The sequence below is a fragment of the Mesoplodon densirostris genome, chromosome 10 (assembly GCF_025265405.1).
Source record: "Mesoplodon densirostris isolate mMesDen1 chromosome 10, mMesDen1 primary haplotype, whole genome shotgun sequence".
NCBI classification, from domain to species: domain Eukaryota; kingdom Metazoa; phylum Chordata; class Mammalia; order Artiodactyla; family Ziphiidae; genus Mesoplodon; species Mesoplodon densirostris.
The window spans coordinates 62,217,365-62,244,375 of NC_082670.1; the positions used below are offsets into that span (position 1 = coordinate 62,217,365).

The 27,011-nt window shown below is 39.7% G+C and overlaps 2 protein-coding genes across 5 annotated transcripts in view; one reads left to right on the forward strand and one right to left on the reverse strand.

Annotated features, from left to right (window-relative positions):
* Window positions 1–27,011, reverse strand: part of KIF15 (kinesin family member 15) — an 88,328-nt gene that overhangs the window by 32,792 nt on the left and 28,525 nt on the right. For 3 of the 4 annotated variants that reach the window (XM_060109845.1, XM_060109844.1, XM_060109847.1), the window contains exons 8-17: window positions 16,902–17,111; window positions 15,086–15,211; window positions 14,797–14,919; window positions 12,717–12,840; window positions 12,051–12,127; window positions 11,615–11,824; window positions 10,534–10,711; window positions 8,381–8,546; window positions 7,427–7,568; window positions 236–433 (exon numbers count right to left, since the gene is read on the reverse strand). In XM_060109845.1, the coding sequence (XP_059965828.1) occupies window positions 236–433; window positions 7,427–7,568; window positions 8,381–8,546; window positions 10,534–10,711; window positions 11,615–11,824; window positions 12,051–12,127; window positions 12,717–12,840; window positions 14,797–14,919; window positions 15,086–15,211; window positions 16,902–17,111 (1,554 nt within the window). The remainder of the gene's footprint in view (window positions 1–235; window positions 434–7,426; window positions 7,569–8,380; window positions 8,547–10,533; window positions 10,712–11,614; window positions 11,825–12,050; window positions 12,128–12,716; window positions 12,841–14,796; window positions 14,920–15,085; window positions 15,212–16,901; window positions 17,112–27,011) is intronic. The other variant, XM_060109846.1, reaches the window with a different exon arrangement.
* LOC132497803 (protein LTO1 homolog) lies at window positions 2,030–2,332 on the forward strand. The gene has a single exon (XM_060111301.1). It carries the CDS (start codon window positions 2,030–2,032, stop codon window positions 2,330–2,332), a length of 303 nt encoding a protein of 100 aa, XP_059967284.1.

Sequence of the window (27,011 nt, forward strand, 5' to 3'; positions counted from 1 at the left end):
TATTTAATCTTCTTTAGCAGGTACAACACTGTGCCATGTAAACCAGTTCTGGAACTAGAAGCTAGTGGCAAACTGGTCTTTTTACACACGAGCGAATCAAAACTCAAGGAGAGTGGAAACTGGCTTGCTAAATACTGCAAAACAGATTAAAAGAACAAGAGCAGGCTGATTTCTAACCCAGGGATTTTTACACACTCATCCTTAAAAAGATACGATTTTAATACTAAACAGGTACCTGCACCATTCTGTGCTCTTCAGAAATGGCTTCAAAAGCTTGTTCATTAATCTCAGGTGGCAATGGTTCATTTAAGATATCCTTATCCAATCTGCTAGAATTCTGAGTGTGTGCAGAGCTAAAGCTCTCCAGTTCAGGGCTTAATTTTGGTAGTGGTCGAGACCAAAGTTGATAAGCCTTGGTTGGTGTCGTTATGATCTGCAGCAAAAAATTATTAGGAAAACAACATTAGCACACATGAAAACAATAGCATATTTATAATTATGTGAACAGAGAGGATAAAATTATAATTCTATTCATCAAGAGAAAAGAAAAGGTATCCCTGGGACTTCCCTGGTGGTCCAGTGGCTAAGACTCCATGCTCCCAATGCAGGGGGCCCAGGTTCAATCCCTGGTCAGAGAACTAGATCCCACATTCCACAACTAAGAGTTCACATGCCGCAACTAAAGATCCCACATGCTGCAACTAAGACCTGGAGCAGCCAAATAAACAAATATTTAAGAAAAAAAAGAAAAGAAAAGGTATCCTTGAGAGGCTGCATAGAAATGCCCTTGTGGAAACAAACCTATCAGTTCAAAGCAGTCTCAAGCAAAAATTGTAAGATTTTTTAAAACGAAACTTGATAAGTCGACTCCAAACTGTATACAAAAAAAAAAAAAAAAAAAAAGCACAAAAAGAGACAATTAAAAAGACAACAAATTAGGAAGACTTCCCTGGTCAATATAAAAATATAAGTGTATGGTCACTAAAACAATACATTATTAGCATATGTATAATCAAATAGAACACTGGAAGAAAATAAAAAGTCCAGAATTAGAATAATTTATATATGGAAAGTTCAAATTGAGAAAAACATGGTCTATTTTTATTATTTTTTTAAACATCTTTTTGGAGTATAATTGCTTTACAATGGTGTGTTAGTTTCTGCTTTATAACAAAGTGAATCATCTGTACATATACATATGTCCCCATATCTCCTCCCTCTTGCATCTCCCTCCCTCCCACCCTATCCCACCCCTCTAGGTGGTCACAAAGCACCGAGCTGATCTCCCTGTGCTATGCAGCTGCTTCCCACTAGCTATCTGTTTTACATTTGGTAGTGTATGTAAGTCCGTGCCACTCTCTCATTTTGTCCCAGCTTACCCTTCCCCCCTCTGTGTCCTCAAGTCCATTCTCTACGTCTGCATCTTTATTCCTGTCCTGCCCCTCCCTAGGTTCTTCAGAACTTTTTTTTTTTAGATTCCATATATAAAATATGGTCTATTTTTTTAAAAAGGTAAACCTGTATGTCATGCCATTTAAAAATAAAATAGCAGACGCATTAAAAATCTCAATGTAGGGACTTCCCTGGTGGCGCAGTGGTTAAGAATCCACCTGCCAATGCCGGGGACATGGGTTCGAGCCCTGGTCCGGGAAGATCCCACATGCCGCGGAGCAACGAAGCCCGCGCACCACAACTACTGAGCCCGTGCACCTGGAGGCCATGCTCCGCAATAAGAGAAGACCACGCACCACAGCGAAGAGTGGCCTCTGCTCTCCGCAACTAGAGAGGGCCCACACGCAGCAATGAAGACCCAAGGCAGCCAATAAATAAATAAAAAGAGTAACTATTTAAAAAAATCTCAATGTAAAAAGAAAATTATAAAAGTAGTAAAAGAGGCATCCGTGCCCGAGGCTCTGCGGGTCTGTGGCCACAGAGTGGGGCGGCGGAGCCCGAGGGGTGGGGGATGGGAGCGGGGCGGCTGCTGCCACAGCCGGGAGTCAGGGCATGTTCGATGCCATCGTGATGGCGGATGAGAGGTTTCACGGGGAAGGGTTATCAGGAAGGCTATGAATACGGAAGTAGTTTGGGTATGATTGAAGGAAGACAGTATAACACGTTACATGGAGCTAAAATCAGATCTGAGATCAGATACTACCAAGGTTTTGCTTTTGCTTGGAGATGTCTCCTGCACGGTTCTGCCACTGAGAAAGACAGCAAAAAGATGAAGGTCTTAGAATCGTTGATTGGAATGATTCAGAAACTCCCTTATGATGACCCTACTTACGATAAACTTCACGAAGACTTAGACAAAATTAGAGGGAAATTTAAGTAGCCTTGTTCATTACTAAACGTTCAGCCCGACTTTAAAATTAGTGCAGAAGGTTCTGGACTTTCATTTTGAGGATGACAGAGGAACAAAGAGGAAACATCAAGGAACAGATGTTTGTATGTTAAGTGTTTAAAAATGTGATTAAAGGCAAAACAATGAGGAGGGATTCAGTTTTGCAGGGAGAGTTCCAGCTTGGCCGGTGCCTTCACCTGAGGTCTGCCTGCATCGCCTCAGTGCCCCCCATGGGGCCCCTCCACAGAAGCCCGTCCTTTGTTGGGCCCTGTCTGCTCTGCAGTCTGAACGCGGCCCTGGCAGAGCCCTGGCAGAGCCCTGACGGGGATGCTCTTCTCTGGTCCAGGGTCCAGGCCGCTGGCTCACGGGTTCTCGTCACCTGGCAGGCCTGGCTGGATCTAGATTTGGGTTGGCTCTGGATAGGATAAACCTCCCCTTTACCCCCCAGGCTTTGGTCAGCGCTCAGAGGGACAGTTTTAAAAAAAAATGAGAGCCACAGGGTTGACACGAAGCAGGTTAATGGGAAGGAGTGATGGGTATTGTGACATTTATTGACCCTTGAGATGCGCCAGTGCTGTGACCTGCTTCTCATGTTTTATTTAGTCCCTTCAGGAGCCCATGAGGTGGGCATTATTCCCATTTTATAGATAAGGAAACCAAGGCCCAACAGACAGCCTGGTCCAAGGGCAGCGGGCAGTAAAGCTGGGACTCCAACCCCGGCACCCGGCTCTCTCCCCCGTCTCCTGGTGCCTGCTCTGGACCGTGCGGTCGCACCCACAGGCTCAGGGTCCCTGCCCGCAGGTCCCCGCTGTGCCCTGGGGAGCCCTGGGGCATCCCCTGTGGCCATGGACGTGGGTGTCTGGCTGAGAGGAGGGGAGGCCAGCCCTGTCCTCAGGAAGCCGGGACATGCTCTTCCTGTGTCCCCTGGTGGGTGGGGCTCTGCAGCATCAAAAATGGTCACCGTTCTATATGCAGAAACTTTGGAGCCTTACTGCAGCCTTCCTTTTATCGTGAGTTCTTCTGTCTTCTGCCCAGACTTAAAAGGCATCGCCTGTATGCGGTGAGGTCCAGGCAGGCCAGTCCCCCCTGAGATGCGTGGCTCCCGGGCATTTCTCTGCACATGACGGCCCGTGTCCAGGCCCCTCGGGCACCCTGGCCCGAGGCCTCTCCCCACCCGCTTCTGGCCCAGGGAGCAGATCTGGAAGCCGTGAGTGAGATTAGCACAGGGGTAGCCGTGAATCCGCTCCAGATTTTAAAATCATTCCAGAGCATCTGGGTAAACCGTGCTCCCCTGGCAGATGCTGGGGGGCTCCCTGCGGGGCCTGGGACGCTGGCCCTCACCGTGTGCCAAGGAGGGAGAAACAGCTTCTAGTTGTTGGAAGACAAGACTCTGGCTTTATCCTGCTCAGCTGTCTTATGTGTGTCTCGCTCTTTGTTCCTGGCCTGCAGCCCCACCTCAGATCTGCAGAGGCCAGGGCTGGGTGCACGGCCTCAGATGTGCCTGCGTCACAGACACCAGCAGCGCTTATCTCTGGCTGGTGGAATGGAGGGGCTTTTGTTGTCGTTTCCCTGGGTGGATTTTTGTGTTTCCTAAACTATCTGTTTGGATAATGTATTATTTTTATAATTGGAGAAAAAAATAAACAGCATATTTTAAAGCAAAAAAATAAATAAATAAGTAAAATAAAAGTAGTAAAAGAAAGTAGACTATACTGATGCTCTTGAGATTGTCTAGGCCTTTAAAAATGTATTTAAAAAGTCACAAAGAGGGAATTCCCTGGCAGGCCAGTGGCCAGGACTTGGCACCTTCACTGCTGGGGCCCGGGTTCCATCTCTGGTCAGGGAAGTAAGATCCAGCAAGCCACTCGGCACAGCCAAAAAAAGAAAGTCGCAAAGATAAAAGATCAATAAACTTGGCTATATCAAAAATTTTTAACTTCTGTTTAACAAAAGTATCGCATACAAAGATGAAAGACAAGGAACATGATGACAGAATATACTGGCAGTATACATAACAAACAAAAGATTAACACATAAAACGCCTACAAATCACAAGAAAAAGATAAATAACTAGTAGGGAAATAGGCACTTTTTCATAGGTCAAACATCTTTTCCTGTGTTCCAACCAATGGCAATGAACATAGGAAAAGGTGTGGTCTGACCTCACTAGAAATGAGGGGAAGTAGAATTAAAACCATTTTCACCCATCAGACTGTCGAACAATGCCAGTTCTGGGACCAGTGCATGGAAGGAGTGCTCCCAAGTTTCCTGGGAAGGAATGTGGTGCAGCCACTTGGAGGGCACTTCAGCAGGATGCTGAAACGTCCTAAAACTACCACTTCTCCTTCATAAAACCCGCCTCGGAGAATGCCTGCACTGGAAACCACCTAAATAAGCCACGGAATTGTTCCAAAGCACAGAAGCCTGGGTTTAAAATAAGGTAGAGTTCTAAGTACTAGTTCATGTGGAAAGACCCAAGGCATATTCCTGAGTTAACAAAAGCCCATTGCAGAATAACATATGTAGGATGATTCCATTTATTTTTAAAAACAAAGTACAACAACAACAAAAAAACTCTATGAAATAACTCCACATATCTTCTCAGACTATGTATATTTACTGTACAAAATTGCTAAGAAAAAGGATTCCCAAATTGATAATAAATTACCCCTGGGGATGGGGATGGGGGATGAAGGACCAGATTAGACCCAGACTGGCAGTGGTACTCAAAAGGAACTTTAACCAGAACTTGTATACATATGTATACTTTCTTTAAACAAGGGTAATGTATCCATAAAGTTCTCACATAATTAAAAATGAACAACAACAACAAGACCTGAATTGCTATGCTACTCTTGGCAAACCTTTTAATTCCCTTCATCCTGTTTGCTCAGCTATAAAAAGAAGTAGACTAGAGGGCTTCTCTGGTGGTGCAGTGGTTGAGAGTCCGCCTGCTGATGCAGGGGACACGGGTTTGTGCCCTGGTCCGGGAAGATCCCACATGCCGCGGAGCGGCTGGGCCCGTGAGCCATAGCTGGTCCAGAGCCTGTGCTCCGCAACGGGAGAGGCCACAACAGTGAGAGGCCCGCATACCGCATAAAAAAAAAAAAAAGAAGTAGACTAGAATGCCACAGTGCTTCAAGCTCTATAATTCTATTGCTAAGGGGCTACAAATTCAAATTATGAAACATTTAGTGATATTCTGCAAGTATTTTAAAATAATTTCCTGCACAGATTTTAAAGGCCACCTTTTTAAAAAAGCAATCTTAAAAATTCTGCCTTTATAAGAAAAAATAGTATTTTTCTTGTATTTACTTGAAAATAGTATTTTCAAGTTAAATAATAGTATTTAACTTGATATATATCAAATTAAATCATGATATATTCGTACAGTGTATTCCTGTGCAGCTGCCAAAACAAAACAAAAAACAAACAAAAGCAAAAAGGAGAGAGGGACTTCCCTGGTGGTGCAGTGGTTAAGAATCTGGCTGCCAATGCAGGGGACACGGGTTCAAGCCCTGGTCCAGGAAGATTCCACATGCCGCAGAGAAACTAAGTCTGTGTGCCAGAACTATTGAGCCCGCGTGCTGCAACTACTGAAGCCCATGCACCTAGAGCCCGTGCTCCACAACAAGAGAAGCCACCACAATGAGAAGCCCGTGCACTGCAACAAAGAGTAGCCCCCGCTCACCACAACTAGAGAAGGCCCATGAGCAGCAACAAAAACCCAACGCAGCCAAAAAATAAATAAATAAATAAATAAATAAGGAGAAGAAAGTTTGTTTTTCTCCCTTTAGACATGGGACAAACTCTAAAATATCATTATGTTTAAACAAAAAATTGAGGTGTAGAATGATGTGTATGTGTATGCTACTGTGTGTGAAAAATAAAAAAATATATGAAAAAGAAAGAAAAAACAAAAAAACTTTGTGACATTGTCTGCCTCCAAGGAGGGTTTTGGTTGGCTGAAAGGACAGCAGACAGAATGAGACTTGTCACTTTGTACCTTTAAAAATTCCAGTCATGGGACTTCCCTGGTGGTGCAGCGGTTAAGACTCCACGCTCCCAATGCAGGGGGCCCAGTTTCGATCCCTGGCCAGGGAATTAGATCCCACATCCATGCCGCAACTAAAAGTTTGCATGCCACAACTAAGGAGCCCATGTACTGCAACTAAGGAGCCAGCAAGCCGCAACTAAGGAACCTGCGAGCTGCAACTAAGGAGCTTGCCTGCTGCAACTAAGACCCAGTGCAACCAAATAAATAATATTTAAAAAAAATCCAGTCATGTGATTACCTATTCAAACAAATAAAATTACTTTGAAAAGCAGTATCCTATTAAGTGATACCAAAAGGCATCACTGATAAAGATAACCATTAGAGATAAACACCTATTTTTTTAAAGATGTATAAGGAAAGGTTTTTTTTTTAGCCTTCAGAGAATTTGGCCCAAAAGTTAAAATAACCAAGATGAGCAGCATCAGCTTCTTAACCTTTGCCTTCCTTATGCATTCCCCTTCCCTCTCCTCATTCTCAGATGTTCACAGTTTTCTTCTTTCATGAGGGCTTCGGTTATTTAGGGCAACAATCCCTTCTATTATCCCCTATGTTACCCTTGATCCTTTAGTGGTCTTTATCTTTAGGATTTCTATTCTTCCACTGCAAGCTTTGAGCACACAACACATTATAGCAACAATTGCCATATACTGAGAGCCATCAGGTGCCAGGCACTTTATTATCTCATTTAATGCTCTAAAAACCCCGTTATTAAGTTGGCCTCGTCTCCAATTCAGAGGCAATAAATGAGGCTCAGAAGTTAGGAAACCCTGCCTAAGGTTACTGACAGATTAGAATTTAGATTAGAATCAGATTAGAATTAGACAGGTCTGATTCCAAATGCTGTATTCTTCCCTACATGACCCTGCCACTGGGGGTATACATCAGAACCCTAGGACTAGTATTACCCTGGGGTTAACTGTTGGCAAGGGATTCTGTCTGTATCTGGAGATAGTCTGTGCAGACTCTCCATTATTAACAAAATGAGACAGCACTGATTTAAGGTTGAAGTATTGCCTCAGATGACCTACCTTAAGTGTTTCAGCATGAATTTTATTCAGCTGGGAAACTTCTTGCCGCTTGCAGGCTTTTGTTGCTTCCAAAAGGTTTTCAAGATTAAGGTTCGCTTTGTGCAAAGACTGAAGCTCTGATTCTAATTCCAGCTGCCTTTTCCTAACACATATTATAATATTGAGTGTTTCAGGTAATAAGTAATGTCATACATTTGTAGAGTACTTTACAGTTTATATTCTCACAAAACTTTATAGTTAGCTCTTTAAATCAGAGATATTTTCAGATTATTACTGGGATTTTCCAATTGGGTAAAATACAACTCAGAGATTGATGACTGTTTAAGGTATTCAACTAGCAAATGGTAGAGCTCCAATTCAAAAGCCCAAACAATCCACAATGATTCCATATGTAATATGTTATTTTTAAAACAAACATTTCTATATATTTTAGAATGGGATTAATCTTAGTTATAATATGAATGCGGTTTATCTGTTTTCTTTTACAAAGAATATCAAGTGAGAATATTAACAGGAAAAATTTAATAAAAAATAAATAACTGCATAGAACTTGAATCTCAAAAAAAAAAGAATATTAACAAACCTATAATTTCTAAAAATCCTGATCTAATTCATAACAGTGGTGATTTAAATTTGCTGGCCAGATAAAGAATTTACAAGTAACTTTAACAGATACTCATCTTAACAGGTATATCCCTTAAAACATCTGTATCACCTAGTTCATTGAATATATTATTAAAGACTAGAAGTTTATGTCAACTGTACTTCAATTTTTAAAAATGAGTAAAGAAAAAGAGCTAGATGCAAGCTCTTTTCCTTCATGTCAAAACAAGTTAGCTGCTATATTAGAATATTTAAGGTAAATGCTCAATTAAATCATCAATGCTAAACACCAAAACAAACCAACACTAAAAGATCAGAAATAGTAAGCATGAATGTGTATTTATACTTTACCTAGTTAGTTCTTTGAATTCTTCATATTCTTGCTTTGAATTATTCAGCTCTGTCTGAACTTGCAGGAGTTGTGCTTTTAACTTCTCAGTGTTTGCTAACGAACATGGCTCTTTCGGAGCTTTGGGAGAGAATCTTTGCTGACCTGATAATAAGGAAACAACCTGGTCTTTGAAAGAGAAAAACAACAGAATACATATTCTAAGTTCTCTGCCAGGTATCAATTTTGAAGCACAAGGAGGAAAAAAGAGAAATCATTGGAAAGTGGACCCTAAAATACAAGAGCCTGTAACTCAAGAGGAGACATAAGACACAACCCAGTGCATCAAAGAGTATCAGAAGTTGTTTTTGAGAAGCTGTGAAGCCACAGGATGAAGGGGCATATTTAAGCCAACACCTTTTCCATTAAGAGAAAAGAGCAAACAATGACTGAAGTATAACACCCACACTGCTGGACAGAGAAACATCACCAACTGAATCTTGCAGGATTTAGTGCCAACGGTCAATGAATTTTTAGCAAAAGAAACAAATAGCAATGGCAGCCAACTGAAAGAACTTGGTATCATCTACCAGGTAGAATATATTAATTTTCAGGGATTGCTTAGAAGGCTGAATTTGTTGAAAAGAGTGCCACTGAGTTTCAGTATGGGAAGTAACATGTAAAACTGTTTAGAGAGGGACTTCGCTGGTGGTCCAGTGGTAAAGAATCAGCTTTCCAATGCAGGGGATGTGGGTTCGATCCCTGTCCAGGCAACTAAGATCTCACATGCCATGGAGCAACTAAGCCCGTGGAGCAGCTAAGCCCGTGCACCACAACTATTGAGCTTGTGCGCCTCAATGAGAGCCCACCTGCTGCAAACTACAGAGGAGCCCATGAGCTCTGGAGCCCACGTGCCACAACTACAGGGCCCACGAGCCCTGGAGTCTGTGCACCACAACTAGAGAGAGAAAACCTGTATGCCACAACTAGAGAGAAGACCACGTGCCGCAGCTAGACAGAAACCCGAGCAGACGGTGCACTGTAACGAAAGGATCCTGCATGCTTCAACAGAGATGCCTCAACAAAGAACCCATGTGCCCCAAGTAAGACCCGACGCAGCCAAAAAAAAAAAAAGGAAAAAAATAATAATAAATATGTTTTTAAAAAGGAAGAAAGATTGAAGTAAATACCCCAAACTGCTTATTAAAAAAGAAATTGTTTAGAGAATGATGTATGTTTAGAAGATGGTGAGTCCAGAAATTACCATTAGTATCTTTCAAAGGCAGTAAGTTAAGGTACTATTGAGGGCAAAATGGCCAACAAAATACAGAGCACTGTAGGAAAAAATAGTTAATACAGAAAACCTGATTTTAACTTTGCATCTAAAATTGTGGTCTCTCTACAACCCATATTCTGTGAATTTTATTCGTTTGTTAATTCATAACAGAATGGAAGAAGGCTTGGAAAAGGAAATTTAAAAAATATTTTTTTCTTTTATCATTGCAGTATAAAAAGATTAGAACTATCTCAATTTCAACCTAAAGAGAAACAAAGGCTGAAACAGAGTGTGATAAAAGACCATGAAGATATTCACTCTAAGAATGGAGCAAACATAGACTTTGTTACCAAATTCCAGAGCATTAACACCAATAGCTGCCAAGCGTGTAAATCAGATCAGTAACTAAACCACTTTTCAGAGAGTAACAGTAAACTTACAGAACTAATGTAGAGCAGAACGTACACTGGCAAGCATGGCCCGCAACCATGACATCAGGACCCATCACTGTGCTGGCTGGACTGTGAGTCTGATCACTCTGACATCTCTCACACTGTACAGATGTTCGTCAGGTGAATAAATATCTCAATTCTACACTCATTCATGTTGTCATTAGTTAAGCACGTTTCATTTCAAATACTTAAAATAGGAAAATTCCATTTAATAAAAGTGTAAAGTAATATCTGAATCAATCTTTTATCTGTAAGACAGAGATATTCTTTGAGTATTCCTTTGCTAATGGGTATCTATTAGCTTTCATAAAGAATAAGTATGTATATAAGAAATTTGTACACCAGGTCTAGAAGCTAAAATGAAAAACCTCAATGCAAGGCAATATCGATGCCCTTTTAAACAGTCCCCTCGCCCCTAGAAGGCAGGTTTACAACTATCACGTCTTACTTTTGTCATTTTTCTCTGTGCCAGATACTTCAAAGAAAGCTTTCTCCAGGATTGTGATGGTCTGGGCATCCATTTCGTGGGCTCTTTTCACAGGCTGTGACAATCTCAGTCTTCTGTTCTCCTCCCTGAGGGAATGATTTTCCATAGCATATTTTGCAACTCTGGGGTGATGCTCTACCTGTCACATGGAAGAATTAGAGACGTACGTATTTACAAACATGACCTTAGTGAACAAGTCTTTCTGAAAGCCAAACACTGTGCAACACTGTGGACACACAGGCACTGTGGGGGTGGGGAGCACCTCAGCTTTTACCATCAGACTGAATATGTGCATATTCTACAACTCTGAACTCTACATTCAGGTCTGGAAACTCGAAACTTCCCCGTCTACCCCTGAAACGTTCACCCAGGCACCTGCAGTGATAAGCACAGGGTGCACATTGTGGCATGCTCTTCCTGCAAAGGAGACGGCTTGAATTAACACACTGAAAAGAATTAGGAAACTCTCTACTGACCAGGGAGGAATGCCCCCCAAAGACACATTAAATGAAAAGGGCAAGGTACAGAAAAGTGTGTATGCTGTCTTCTGTGCACAAAAGGGATAAAAGTAAAAACATCTATCAATATTAGTTGGAAAATGCAGAAAAACCTCTCAAAAGATATCCCTTCTGGTAAGAGATTATCCTTGTTTTTTAATTACGTGCCTGTGTCAACTATCCATCCTCTCAGGGAAAAGGAAAAACAACAACACTTCAAAGGGCTCAGCTGCGAAGAGACTACTGGCTCCTGGCTCCGATAACCCCAGGTGCCCACTGGGAGGAAGTGGGCTTGGCCTGCTGGGGCTAAATGCCACGGCAGCGACACCACCACCACATCCTCCCTTCTCCCTTCAGGTTTTACTACTTTAGAAAATTGGGCGGGGAGCGGGGGCACATTATGCAATCATACTGTCAGTTGAATTCATTTAAAACACTTTCTCTTGCATTAAATTCCAAGAATTTGCTGACCAATTTGGTGACTGATTCATACTTGCCTTGAACTTCTTTTAGTTTTACAATTACTGCGAATGTCATGTACTCACTTGTTCTCGCAGAGTTTGAATCTCATCCCTCAATTCCGACAGCAAACGATCCTGCTCCTCGGGCAGAAAACTTCCCCGGGATTCCTTGTGGAGCTTCTCCAGGCGCATTATTTGATCCTCTCGGAATTTCACGATCATTTTATTAGATTGAATAAATTTTTCTTTTTTGAGGGTGAGGTCTTCCAATTGGCTAACTTTTTCTACCAAAGACTTAAGAAATTCATAATTTGGTTAAACATAAAAAATAATTGGGCTTCCCTAAATTTTCACAAAACAAGCAATAAACACTAACTTCACATTTAATCTCAAAGGCAAAATTAGGTTTTTCAGTCTTCCTTTGTTTTATTTACCTGTGCCATTTATTTCACTCGGAAAAGCTCTTCATGGTGAAAGCCTAAAATATCTTGAATTCCCTTTTACTAATTCAGTTTCCTACCTTCTTTTCCTGTTCAGATTTCTTAAAGAATAACATTGCCTCTCGGAAATACTTCATGTAGTCAGTCTCGTCTTTGTCTGTAATGGGTCCAGTAAGAAAGAAAAGGAAAGAGGAAAAATGTTTTATCTCCCAAATTTTAAGAACAAGAAATGAGCTAAAATAGCCTTTGATTGACTGCTCTCAATTCGTCTTAAAGAATCACTCTCTCTCTCCCAAAAAAAGAAAAAAAAAAAAAAAAAAAAAAGAATCAGACTCTCATCACCAGTTCATGAATTTCAAATTAACCCAGTCTACAAATTACCTATTCTTTGAAGAAAAGTAAGTCTCTCATATCCAATTTAGTAAACATATAAAGATTACATATGACAGAATCTTGGAAGTGGATCTAAATGAAATTTACTAGTATCTCTTTTTAGCACTTATTAGGGATGAATTATTCAAAATTATTTCTACTGCCCCTTCCCACCACATCTCACAGAAATCAGTACCTGTGGTAACTGTGTCTGGTTACAAAGTACCATGTTCCTATGTAGGTGAAATAAACAGGAACAGACACTTGTGGGAAATCTGGGTAGCCTTACTGTGTTGTGCCTGTCACTGGAGGGCTCTCATACTAATACCCACACCTGGATTTCCTCAGGTTAGAGGACACTGCGCTCATCGTACCTCCGGTCCGAAAGCTTTCTGGTGGTACCTGCCCTGCAGTAAGCTGGGCCAGCTGCTCTTTGAGCCTCTTTACTTCAGCTTGGAGCTGGGTCACATTTCCTTGCGTGTCTTCATTTACCACTGCCTGTTCAAGAATTTTTTTAAAAAGCATTAAAAGAATGCTAAGTCATACAGTCTCGTGTTTATATTTGTTTGTATGATTTGGAGTGACGAAGACCAAACAAAACTGCACTTGCATCTCACAAACAGTCCAAAGGCCTCCAAAATCAGTGCCCTGGAGTGCGGAGGGAGCTTCCTTCCCCTCTGCCTTCACACCAAGAGCCAGAGACTCTTTCCCCTCCCCTCCCCAAGCCCCCACTTAGGTCTCTGCTCTGTTGACTAGCCCTGGGCCCTGCTGGGCTGGGTCACCTCTGGGATCAACGTATATTCATCTAACACTGCCTTCTTCCTGAGATAACCCCACCCCATGAAGAAGAGCAAACACCTCCATGAATGTCACCTCCCCCTGTCTTCGCTCACTAAAGAGGTGTAAGGAACTGCAGAGCTGACCTGAGCTCCACTGGCTTGGAAGAAACCACCCTCTCCAGAAAAATCCAACCCTGTATTTCCTAACAGTCTCCTGGAAGGGAGAGTTGGTTTGACAACTCCATTTCTGTTTTATTATCACACTAAATGCTGTTTTAAAGAAATGTCTTATTTGAGACGACTTCTAAGAAGTTCATAAAGTCCCACAAAACCTAGAGGATGATAACAAGAGTCAAGAGCTGAGAACCAACCAAATCAAATACCCAATACTCCAGAGTGAGGGAGAAACCTCTGACAGCCCCAAGGTCCCCATGTTCCTGTCTGTAGCTGGGTCTGCCCACTGGGAAGGACTGTTCACCCCTAAACAAATTCCAGACATCCGAGCCACTTTCCCTTGGTAGGCTGCAGCAGAGGACTCACCATTGGCAGTGACTAGTATAAGGCTCCTGGTTTGGTTATTTCATGTGTTAAGAAGCCAGTTCTAGTTGTTTCTGATTCTTATGGACAGCCTCATTAAAAGGCACTCCTATACACTGTGACATCACTGTCACATTAATTCTAGTTATCCCTGCAGTTCTCCACTCTCCAAAATTTTCTAGTAAGTCCCAAGAGATAGGGTCAGGAAGCTCTAATGATTTTCCTCCTCATATTACAAATATCCCACAGGGGGTTCATAATCCAATAAAATGAATGAATAACCAGACCTATACTCTTCTGCCTTACCCAAGGGAAGAGGCAACATGGACCTCTTTGCTTTTACCATGATAAGATCACCAGGGAGTCTATTTTGGGAGGTAACAATGACCACTTTCTCTGTTGAAAGAGAGAGGAAATTAATTTGCCAGTTTATGCCCTTTGATTCTTTTGTCTAGAACCAAAGAGCCCTCCAACCTCTCCAAAGCAAGTGGGGAACTCCTTGGTCTTCTGACAGTTTGCACCAGGGGTTGGAGAAGTGCTGCTTGAACATAGCCATGCCTGTATGTTTACATATCATCTACAGCTGCTTTCTCACTACAAAGGCAGAGCTGAGTAGTTGGGACAGAGACCATATGGTCCAAGAAGCCGAAATTATTTACCTCGTGGGCCCTTTACAGGAAGTTTTCTGACCACTGGTGTACACAAGTATCAAGGAAACTTCTTGTATATAAAGAAAAATGAGGAATCCTTAGAGTTACAGACAACTTGAAAGACAAAGTTGGTCAATAGCATCAAATTACGTTCATAGCAGATCCTCCTGCTCCCAACACCCAGCTCCGATAGCGTGGTTTAGGTAAATAAATTTAGTCTCCAGCCCAATTACAAAAGAAAAACTTTGCCTTCCCTTGAGAAAAAACTAGCCAAACAATAATGACCACAAGACCTATTCTAGTGTCAAATTACATGAGTGATATAGAAGGCTCAGAAAGGTAAAATAGAAACCCTGCTTAGAGTTAGGCTTTCACAACAGAGAAATACAATAACTAAAAGCTAATGTTAATATGAGGGCAATCACAAAAGTGAGATACTGCAAGCTTAAATATTTTTCTAATTTACTTAAGTATACTCAGTATTTTACCTTATTTTTAATCAGCTTGGCTCTTTGGGCAAAATTAAGCGTTGATAGGGTTTCCCCAAAACACCTAGATCCAGGATGAACATTTGCAATTATGGCTGTTTTGGCATTACCTCCAAGGGAATCCTGTTTAATGATATGAATGGTACACATTTTCAGGGGAGAAACCACAAGATGTTTTTTAAGCAAAGAAAATGTATACTATTAGCACCAAGGCTGAGAGATTATCCGACTACCAACCATAGTGAGCATAACCAAAACAGGGGCCCAGGAACCCAATGATCTACTTTACCCGGAGTAAGAAGGTAAGTTTGGAGTCTCTGTAGCAAACGTGTCTCTGTTTTCCATTACCCACATCGACAAGCGCAGTAATCACCTGGCCCAGGCAGCTCAACGATCGGTTTATGTTACCTGCTTCCTAGGGCATTGGGGAAAAAGAACAAAAAATTGAGGTGAACTGATGTCTTTTTAGTATTTTGAATTAAAATATACCTAGCAGGGTGGCAATTTTGAATGGAAAGGCAAGACAGGGACAATATTAGTTAAGGTAACTAACTTCTCAGCAAAAAGATGTCCTCAACTGTCCACTAACCTTTTCCTATTCAAGGCACACACTGCAATTTTAGTACTATTCAAATACAAACACAAAAATCATGTGAAGGAAAAAAATATCAATGTCACCTCATAATTGTAATAGTTTTAAACTGACCTATAGGTAGGGATAAAATCTAGAAGAGAACACAGGAAAAAAATTTGGAGTGCATTAATAGGCATATTTTTCAATCCTTTTATGTTAAAATGTTTGCTACATTATAAGGGTATGGTAACTAATAACCCACTCTCATGTCCCACAAAGCCACCAATGAACATATTACAAGAGAACATTCAGTCTAATTCTGTAATGTAATGTATAATAAAACCCCTTTAAAAGAGTGGTTTCAGGAGAAAAGAAAAATGTTTGGGTTAAACATGTTACACTGGATTTTTACCATAGGGAGCATATTTCGATAACTGGGTCTGCAGAAGTGGGAGAATAGAAAAAAAGAGAGGAGGAATAGAAATTATTAAGCAAGATGTGATGAGTCCGGAGTTGCCACTATCTGTTACCATTCAGAAAGGTGGTTTAGGGTCACAGTTGAGAGCCCTGTCAGTGGAGCTGGATTACCATCTGAATCTCAGCGACCCTTAGCCATGTGCCCCTGGAAAATTTCCTCCAGTTTCTTCAAAATAGAAAGGATAATAGGATCACTTCCCAGAGTTGTTGGGACAGTTAAATAGCTAATATATATAAAGCATTGAGAATGGGCCCAGCATATGTCCTATTTTGAACTTATGCTATTTTTCTTTGCTTCATGTCCCCATAGAAACACAAATGTGAGACAGACTGAAACTGCCTGAGAGTTCAAGTGGCTCAGACCCTCACTTTTAAGGCAAACAAGACCCTCTCCTCTACCATTTCTGACTGTTTTCCCCTCTGCCCTTATATATCCTAAACTGTAGAATCCACACACATTTTATTTTTTTAATTAATTTTTATTGGAGTATAGTTGTTTTATAATGTAAGAACCTTTTTTTTTTTTTTTTTTTTTTTTTTGTCCACAGGGCATGTGGGATCTTAGTTCCCTGACTAAGGATTGAACCCGTGTCCCTTGCATTGGAAGCGTGGAATCCTAACCACTGGACCGCCAGGGAAGTCCCCACACACATTTTATTGACAGTACATATTACAATACATATACATATACACATTAGCAATTACATATTACCAAGAACTTCTGGTAATACCTTAACCTAGAACGAGGTCCTTAACCCTTAACTCAAGGACTACTTTGCCATGTTTCCCCCAAGCAGACCATGTCATACCCTTCTTCCTCTGACCCCTGCTACCACTCATATTATCACCCCTTTTGGCATGAATTCAAATACTCTTGCTACTGACACTTGTCATATCCCATGTATGTTTACTGTCCCTACCCCACAACAAAAATTTCTATACCTTTTGGATGAAAGCAATTTCTTAATCTTTTGTAGCCCTCAAAACACTTAGCTTGGTATTGACTTCTAGTAATAATTCAGTCAAGAATTGAAGACCATAATTCTATTCTTACCTTCAATCTCATCCCTTCTGCATGGGTATCTTTTTGCCTTTCAGATCCTGCTAAATCCACCAGATTGAGAAGGGAGGTCCGTATGTTCACAGTTTCATGGCTCTTCTCCATCGACTCTATTGTAATTGTAAAGACTGCATGAGACCTAGAGGATTCTCTATTCATTGATGTTGATGCTACACGTCTGTTTCTCCACCCTCCAGACAACACCTAGGCAAAAGGAAAATACGTTATCACGACTTCCAAGTGGTCACGACAGCCACGAACATCAGTAGGAAATTTGCAAAGAGTGGTGAGAGACTATCTAATGAGGAATACACTCAAGTTATTTTCCTTTCTCTTTCTTTTTTGATTCTTCTCCATGTCATGAAAGAAAACAAGCAGGAAATCAGAAGGCATAGGATCTAGAATGGGTTTTGCCATTTCTCTATTTGTATTAACTCAATGCAAATCGCAAAATCTCTCTGAACCCTCTTCTTTACCGAGACTAAGAGAAAGTTAGATAAAATAAATCTTAAAATTACCTTCAAGCCCAAAGTTTTATTAGCTCTTTTGGTCTACAAAGTATTTGTTTTCCCTCCCTATTCCCTGTGGCAAGTAGATACATGAAGGTTCAGACTGCAGACTCTAGAATAGGATGAACATGAGTTCAACTCTTGGCTCCACTATCTACCAGTTGTGTGGTCTGGGGGCCAGTTGACCTTTTCAAGGCTCAGTCCCATATTTGTAAAATGGGAATATGGGTACCTACCTCACAGGGCAGAACATCTTAAACTGTAATATAAATACTAATCAGCTAGGATCTGGTTAAAATTCAGATTCTGACTCAGCAGACGTGAGGTAGAGACTGAGATCCTGCATTTCTAACAACCTCCTATGTGACACCCATAGTCTGAGAACTACATTCTTTTTTTTTTTTTTTTTTTTTGGTGGTTCGCGGGCGTCTCACTGTTGTGGCCTCTCCCGTTTCAGAGCACAGGCTCCAGACGCGCAGGCTCAGCGGCCATGGCTCACGGGCCTAGCTGCTCCACAGCATGTGGGATCTTCCCGGACCAGGTCATGAACCCGTGTCCCCTGCATCAGCAGGCAGACTCTCAACCACTGCGCCACCAGGGAAGCCCAAGAACTACATTCTTGAGTGGCATGGTTATAATATGCATTGGATAAAATGAAGAAATTAGTAGCTTACCTCAAAAAGTAGATAAAAAATTAAATGAAATAACGTATACAAAAGAAGTTAGCACAGGGCTTAGCACATACACTCAATAAATGGAGCTGTTATAACCCTCTCTATTAACCAGCCATAGCATAAAAATGAAATTGTTTATATCTTTATTTTTTTGGTTAGTAGTTCATGCTTCCTTTTCATAACACTATATACTGTATATTAAATATTAGATAATGATACATTCATACAGCTGCAAAGAGAAAGAGAGAGAGATCCTCAAACATGGGACAAATTTCAAAATACTATTAGCTTAAAAAAGCAAGTGCAGGGCTTCCCTGGTGGTGCTGTGGTTAAGAATCCGCCTGCCAATGACGGGGACATGGGTTTGAACCCTGGTCTGGGAAGATCCCACATGCCGCGGAGCAACTAAGCATGTGAGCCACAACTACTGAGCCTGCGCTCTAGAGCCTGCGAGCCACAACTACTGAGCCCATGTGCAACAACTACTGAAACCCATGCACCTAGAGCCCGTGCTCCGCAACAAGAGAAGGCACTGCAATGAGGAGGCTGTGCACCTCAACAAAGAGTAGCCCCTACTCGCCTCAACTAGAGAAAGCCCACGCACAGCAACGAAGACCCAACACAGCCAAAAATAAATAAATAAATTTATAAAAATAAAAATAAATAAAAGTTTTTAAAAAGCAAGTGTAAAAGTAGCACAATATGCTATCATTTGTGCAACATAAGGTGAAAAAGCAAATACAAGTATGCTTAAATACTTATGCAAAGGCCAAATACAAACAAAAATCAAAAACAAAACACAAAACTATTTGGTGAATACTCATGGATTGGAAGACTCAATATTGTTAAGATATTAACTCCCCCCAAATTGATTGACAGATTCAACCCAATCCCACTCAAAAATCCCAGCAGTCTTTTCTGTAGAAACTAACAAACTAAATCTGAGTATATGAAAATGCAAAGGACAAAAGAATAACCAAACTAATTTTTAAGAAATTAGAGAACTTACTCTACGTGATCTCAAGACGTACTTCTCAGCAATAACAATACAGGCCTAACTCATTTTATTGTGCTTTGCAGATATTATGTGTTTTACAAATTGAAGGTTTGTGGCAACACTGTGTCAAGCAAGGCTGACTCCCGTTAGGGGCTAATGTAGCTGGTGACTAAGTTGAAGCCAATGCTCATTTACCATTCTAAAATTCCTAGGGCCTTAAGAATTATGCTAAATCTACTCTGCTTATGCTCTATAACTGGAACAACAAAGCCTGGATGACAGCACATCTGTTTACAACATGGTTTACTGAATATTTTAAGGTCACTGTTGAGACCTATTGCTCAGAAAAAAAAATTCCTTTGAAAATAGTATTGCTCATTGACAATACACCTGGTCACCCAAGAGCTCTGGTGGAGATGTACAACAAGGTTAATGTTGTTTTCACGGCTGCTAATACAACATCCATTCTGCAGACCATGGATCAAGGAGTCAATTTGACTTTCAAATCTTATTATCAAAGAAATATACTTCATAAGACTAAAGCTGCCGTGGATAGTGATTCCTCTCATGGATCTGGGGAAAGTCAACTAAAACTTCCTAGAAAGGATTCACCACTCTAGATGCCATAAAGAATATTCACAACTCGTGGCAAGAGGTCAAAATATCAACATTAACAGGACTCTGGAAGAAGCTGATTCCAACCCTCATGGGTAATTTTGAGGGGTCCAAGACTTCAGTGGAGGAAATAACACAGATGTGGTAGGAAGAGCAAGAGAAGTAGAATTAGGAGTGGAGCCTGAAGATGTGACTGAACTGCTGCAATCTCCTGATAAAACAGATGAGAGGTTGCTTCTTATGGATGAGCACAGAGAGTGGTTTCTTGAAATGGAATCTACTCCTGGCGAAGATGCTGTGAAGATCGTTGAAAAGACAACAGAGGATTTAGAATATTATATAAACATAGATGATAAAGCGGGGCAAAGTTTGAGAGGACTGACTCCAATTTTGAAAGAAGTTCCACTATGGGTAAAATGGTACCAAACAGCTGCAGAGACATCATTCATGACAGTAAGAGTCCCCTGACGCAGCAAGCTTCATTGTTGTCTTATTTTAAGAAATTGCAACATCCACTCCAACCTTCAGCAACAACCATCCCTATCAGTCAGCAGCCATCACCATTGAGGAAAGACCTTCCAGCAGCAAAAAGATTATGATTCACTGAAGGCTCAGAGAATGGTTAGCATTTTTTAACAATAAAATATTTTTAAATTAAGGTATATACATTGTTTTATTAGACATAATGCTATTGCACACTTAATAAACTACAGAAGAGCGCTTTTATATGCACTGAGAAACCAAAACATTCATGTGACTCACTTTATTGCAATATTTGCTTTATTGTGGTGGGGGGGACCAAACCTATGATATCCTCAGGTTTGCTTAATATCGATCAACAATATCAATATAAAGACAGTTGTGTATTGGTAACTGATTCAGACACAGAGATCAATGAAACAGAATACAGTCAGATATAAACTCATATATGTACGGTCAATTGATTTTCTTTAAAGGTGCAAAGGCAACCAAATGAGAAATTTTTTTTAAAAAAATGGTGCTGCATACGGGATCAAAACCAAAAAGGCAGCCCAAGATTGAACTTCTGATGTCAACTATGGGCTTTGGGTGATTATGATATGTCAATGTAAGTTCATCAATTGAACCACTTTAGCGGGGAATGTTTAAAATGGGGAAGGCTACCCATTTGGGGGAGCACGGGATATATGAGAAATCACTGTACATTCCTCTCACTTTTGCTGTGAACCTAAAATTGCTCATTTTAAAAAGAAGCAAGAGGGACTTCCCTGGTTGTCCAGTGGTGAAGACTCCATGCTCCCAATGCAGGGGGCCCAGGTTCGATCCCTGGTTGGGGAATTAGATCCCACATGCTGCAACTAAAGATCCTGCATACTGCAACTAAGACCCGACGCAGCCAGATAAATAAATAAATATTTTTTAAAAAGAAAGGAAGAAAGGGGAAAGAGCATTGAATAAAACAGAACACAAAACACTAAGAAAGATGGTAGAAAGATGGTAGAAACCAGTCCAACAATATCAACAATCATACTTATGTAAAGTTAGGTAAAATGCTGTCAAAAAAAATTTTTTTTTAAAGCAAGATATAACTACATGGTTTTTCTTGTAGAAAAACTTAAAACATTAAAACACAGAGGACTGATGGGAAAACATATGCCGGGCAAATAACTAATCAAAAGAATGCTGAATGGTAGGTCAATATCAGACAAAATAAATTTTTAAGGCAAAATATGTTAATAGAAAACTGTGTTAATAATAGAAAACTAAGGACTTCCCTGGTGGCGCAGTGGATAAAAATCCACCTGCCGGCTTCCCTGGTGGCGCAGTGGTTGGGGGTCCGCCTGCCAATGCAGGGGGCGCGGGTTCGTGCCCCGGTCCGGGAGGGTCCCGCGTGCCGTGGAGCGGCTGGGCCCGTGAGACATGGCCGCTGGGCCTGCGCGTCCGGAGCCTGTGCTCCGCAGCGGGAGAGGCCACAGCAGTGAGAGGCCCGAGTACCGCAAAAAAAAAAAAAAAAAAAAAAAAAAGAATCCGCCTGCCAATGCAGGGGACACGGGTTCAAGCCCTGGTCCGGGAAGATCCCACATGCCATGGAACAACTAAGCCCATGTGCCACAACTACTGAGCCTGTGCTCTAGAGCCTCCATGCCACAACTACTGAGCCCGTGCGTCTTGAGCCCATGCTCCACAACAAGCGAAGCCACTGCAATGAGAAGCCTGTGCACCGCAACGAAGAGTAGCCCCCGTTCTCCACAACTAGAGAAACCCCGCACACAGCAATGAAGACCCAACGCAGCGGAAAAACAAAACAAAACAAAACAGAAAACTGTGTTAATATAAATACAAAACTATGAATTCAAATCAAAGGAAGATATATTAATTCTACTACTTGCATATGCCCCTAATAAAAGTCTATCTCTATATGTATACATATATATTTACGTAAATAGACAAAAGCCAAGACAAAACCAACACTTTAGTTGGAGATTAATATATCTCAAGTACTGATAGATTATACAGACAAAAAAATATTAGTAAAAATATAAAACCCTATATCCAAGGATGTACACACTTCTTCTCAAGCACACACTTATAAAAGTTGGCCATTGTATTAATCCATAAATTATTTCTCAATAAATCTCAAAGACTAGGAATCAAACAAGACCGCATTCTCTGATCCCAATGCAATTAACAATCAACATGAAAAATAAATATAAATTTCCCATAAATTGGGGAATTTAAATCACATTTCTAAGTAATTCATGGGTCAAAAAAGAAATTATAATGGCATAATACTTAGATCTATATGACAGTTAAGATATTAAAACTTGTGTGAACTTTAAGTAATATTAAGTAAATTTATAGCATTAAATACAAAAGAAAGGCCAAAATGAGCTAATAAGCATCAAGCTTAAGAAGTAGGAAGGACAGTAGGATAAACCCAAAGAAAGTAAAAATAAAACATTAAAGAGTAAGGCCATATAAACCATCACAACTGTTCAAAAAGAGAACAAAACTATAGTTACAGCAAAGATTTTAAAAATGAGAATACTAGGAACAGCTTTATGACAATATATTTGAAAACTTAGAGGAAACTAAAATTTTTCTAGGAATATGCAACCTATCAAGACATCTGACCCAAAACGCCTGCATAGGTCTATTAAAGAATTTTTATTTGTTGTTAAAAATCTTCTTACCAAATAAATAAATAAACAAATAATCAATCTAACTAAACACAAGGCCCAGATGTTTTGGGGGATGAGTGCTACATGCTTTTTAAGAACAGGTCATTCTAATCACACGTATTTCCAGAAAACACATAAAGGTGGTAATAAAGCAAGACAAGGAAAGTAGGAAAAAGGAAAATTACAAGTTTATCTCAATCTTAAGCCCTGATGAAAAATGATAAACAAAATACTGACAAAGCTAATCCAATATTTTATCATGTTAACATGTTAAATGAGAAAAACCATATGATCATCTCAGTACAGGTAGAAAGAGCATCTGACAAAATTTAACACACATCCTTGATTTTATAAGATAGCTAACGGGGTGGCTGTTTATAAAAGCATTCTATTAAAAAACCTGCATTTCTATACATAACAGACAACATATAATTTTAAAAAGAAGTTATCCCGCACCAGAGCAATAAAAAATATAAGGTATATTAGAATAAAGGTAACAAAAAAAGGTAAGACTTTTATGGTGAAAATTATTGTAATGTAAGACATTAAAGACCCAATTAAATGAAGAGACATACCATGTTCATGTATGAACTCTATTGTAAAGATGTCAATCCCTCCAAACTGGTCTCTAACTACAATGCAATTCCAATCAAAATCTCAACATTATTTTTTGAATATGCATATATATATACACCGGATCACAAGTAAAACCTATCTCTTACTATGAGAGTCACAGTTTAAGAAGTTTGAAAAAGATTTGCTGAAGATAGAAGAATAAATTAATGAACTCTGATATATGTATATTTATTTATTTATAAATATTCATATAATGGATTACACAGCAGTGAAAAAAAAGCAACATAGATGAATTTCATACACTGTGTTGACTTTAAAAAAGTTATAGAAGGCAAAATACATACCTCTTTTTAAAACTCAAAAACAGGCAATACTAACATTTTAAGAAATACATACATATGTGATTTAAAAGTCCGGCTTCCCTGGTGGTGCAGTGGTTGAGAGTCCGCCTGCCGATGTAGGGGACACAGGTTCGTGCCCCGGTCCAGGAAGATCCCACATGCTGTGGAGTGGCTGGGCCCGTGAGCCGTGGCCGCTGAGCGTGCACGTCTGGAGACTGTGCTCCGCAACAGGAGAGGCCACAACAGTGAGAGGCCCGCGTACCGCAAAAAAAAAATAATAATAATAAAAATGAAAATAAAAATAAAAGTAGAAGAAAATGATAATGACATTCAGCACAGTGCTTATGTTTAGGGAGGAACCAGGGATATGAGATAGAAAGAAGCACACAGGTAGAATGATAATATTGGTGATATTTAAGTCTAAATTGTCTAATAGGGTCCTGCAAGTTCATTTTAACATTATGCTTAGTAAGTTATATGCATATGGCAATATTGTATATGCATCAAATATTACATATAAAAAATTGTTTAAATTCAACTGGCCAGGTTAGAATCCATAAAATGTGAATAGAGGAAGAAATAGAAAATATGAACAGACCCAATCAGAAGCAATGAAATTGAAACTGTGATTAAAAATCTTCCAACAGAAAGGGATAAAACAGTATGCTGACAACTGTTTACAAGAAAGTGGAGAAAAATGTACATACATTTTTGTATGTTTAGATATTACCATAAATACTCAGGATTGGAGCTGCTTGTAAGTATAACAATATACAGAATAACTTTATTTTATCTTGTCAGAGTCCATCACTAATCTAAAACAAAGGTGGCACTTTTTCATGTTAACCTTAAACTCTAGGCCTTACTGGAAGCCACTGAAGGGGGACACTTCACTACCAGATGGGTATGCAGTGCCACAGATGGTCATTTACACTGTGAGGCACTGATTCTGCCTTCAGAGGTTCTGACCAGATTGGCTGCTGAAATAGCCCCTAATTTTCTGAAGGCTTGAAGAGGAAAAAATAAAGTTTACATACTCTTGATGTGAAGTGCATTTAAGTGTTTGTTGGCTTGTTGCAGTACTATAAACACAGAGCTGTTAATAATGGTTATGTAGATTACTGTGATTTGAAAACTGAATTCACAAAAACTTACATTAGTGAAGAATTAGTAAGTCTTTTTCTTAAATAGAGAACTTTAACACTACGTATTTTAACAGTAAACAGGAATCGCTTTTCCTTTAGCGTTCAGAAGGACACCATGTTCTTAAACATACTCCTCCCCTGAAGCGTGTTTGTGTGTGATGCCATATTTCTTTTTCAGGTAAATGCAGTCTTCCTTATAAAAATGAAATTAAACTTATTGCTCTTTCAGTTCTTTTATATTCTAACAATAAATAAAACAAAAAGATCACTGACTGTGCATTGTACCTGTATTTATAGCTTATGGTTGTTAACAGGAAGCTCACTGAGAAAAAAAAAAGGTAAGCCTCCAGGTAAACAGCTAGTGGAGGTTTTACATTTGTTTGCACATCTCAGTATATTCCTGTTGAAGTCAAGTTTGCACAGTCTTCTGACTTTGGAACAAATGATAGACTTTAACTTGTTTAAAATTTGTCTTAAATGCCGGTAACATGGCTCTGGTTTATCAGCTAATCTTCAATTCTGTGGTAAATCTTTGGGCTGTTGAGTATCTTTGAGATAGATTGAATTCAACTTCTGTTGAATTGAAAACTGTCTTAATTTTTCCTCTATGTATATGAATTATTTTTGTTACAAAGCCACTGATATGTGCACAATTGTAATTTTACTCAAGTATGTTGCAGTTGTAAATATTAGAGAGTTTAATCTCGTGCTCTACTCTTATTTAGCAATTACCTGATTTGCCAGTAGCTTTATAATTTTTTTTTTAAGATAATTGTTCATTATTTTGTCAATGTTATTTGAACTTAGGATACTAGGATCCTCTTTCTAGGGACTTTGCCTAGCTAGCATGTCCTAACTTTGTTCTTGTCTGGCCTAACTTTAGTAATCTTTGTCATTACATGTAACTTTGTTACTCTGTATGACATTATTGTATCCATAAACATGGTAATTTTGATACAGTTATACTTTTACAGTGGTACATAATCCAAGGACTAGTATAGAATTAAGATGAGTGCAAGATGAGGGAGGGAAGGGTTTTGTTCTTGGTAATTTAGATGTGAAACCTCTAAGGAGCTATCATGTGAAACGTCGTAGGGTGGTTGTGCTACTGTATAATTGGGGTGATAATACCAGGAATTTTAATGAGATTTTGTAAAGAATATCCAGAAAAGTAATGAACTTATTTTCAGTATGACATAGAAAACAATGTGAATATTTAAGGTCTGTGACTATACTTCACTAAGAATTTGCAGAATTGTTTTGAGATGTGAGAATAAAGGTAATTTTGTTGAATCTTTATTGGTGCTAATGATGGACAGTTAAAAAGGTAGCTAGTGTATATTGTTATGGGTCAGTACTTATTAGTACTTCCAAAATTGAATTTGAAATGCTATGTATTCACTTTTCACTCTGTAAATGTAATTCTTTACAATGACTTTATTTATTAAAGGGCAGCCAGTTGTAATTTTTACAGGATTGTGTGAGCTATTCAAACTCTTCAACCTCTGAACAGGATATTAGCTTCCGTAAACCACAATGGGGATAAAATATGGAATTTCTTTTAAGTTTCGTTTCCATTAAATGAGAACCCTTATAATTCATATTGCCATGAATTTAACCATCTCATTTGCATAAAGTAGTTCATCAGCCTGGTCCCAATAGGCTCAACCAAAGAAAAAGACTCCAATGAATGGACATTATTACTGAGTCTTCTTGTAAGTAGCCATAAATAAACCAAAATAGTATCAAATTTAGGTATGAAATTCCACATGTGCAAAGTACTGTTAAGGTGATACATTTTTGATGAGATTTTTAAAAATATTTGAACTATTAAAAAGCATTATCTTTAAACATCAAAAAAAAAAAAAAAAAAAAAAAAAAAAAATCTTCCAACAGGGCTTCCCTGGTGGCGCAGTGGTTGAGAGTCTGTCTGCTGATGCAGAGAACATGGGTTCGTGCCCCGGTCCAGGAAGATCCCACATGCTGCGGAGTGGCTGGGCCTGTGAGCCATGGCCGCTGAGCCTGCGTGTCAGGAGACTGTGCTCCACAACGGGAGAGGCCACAACAGTGAGAGGCCCGCGTACCA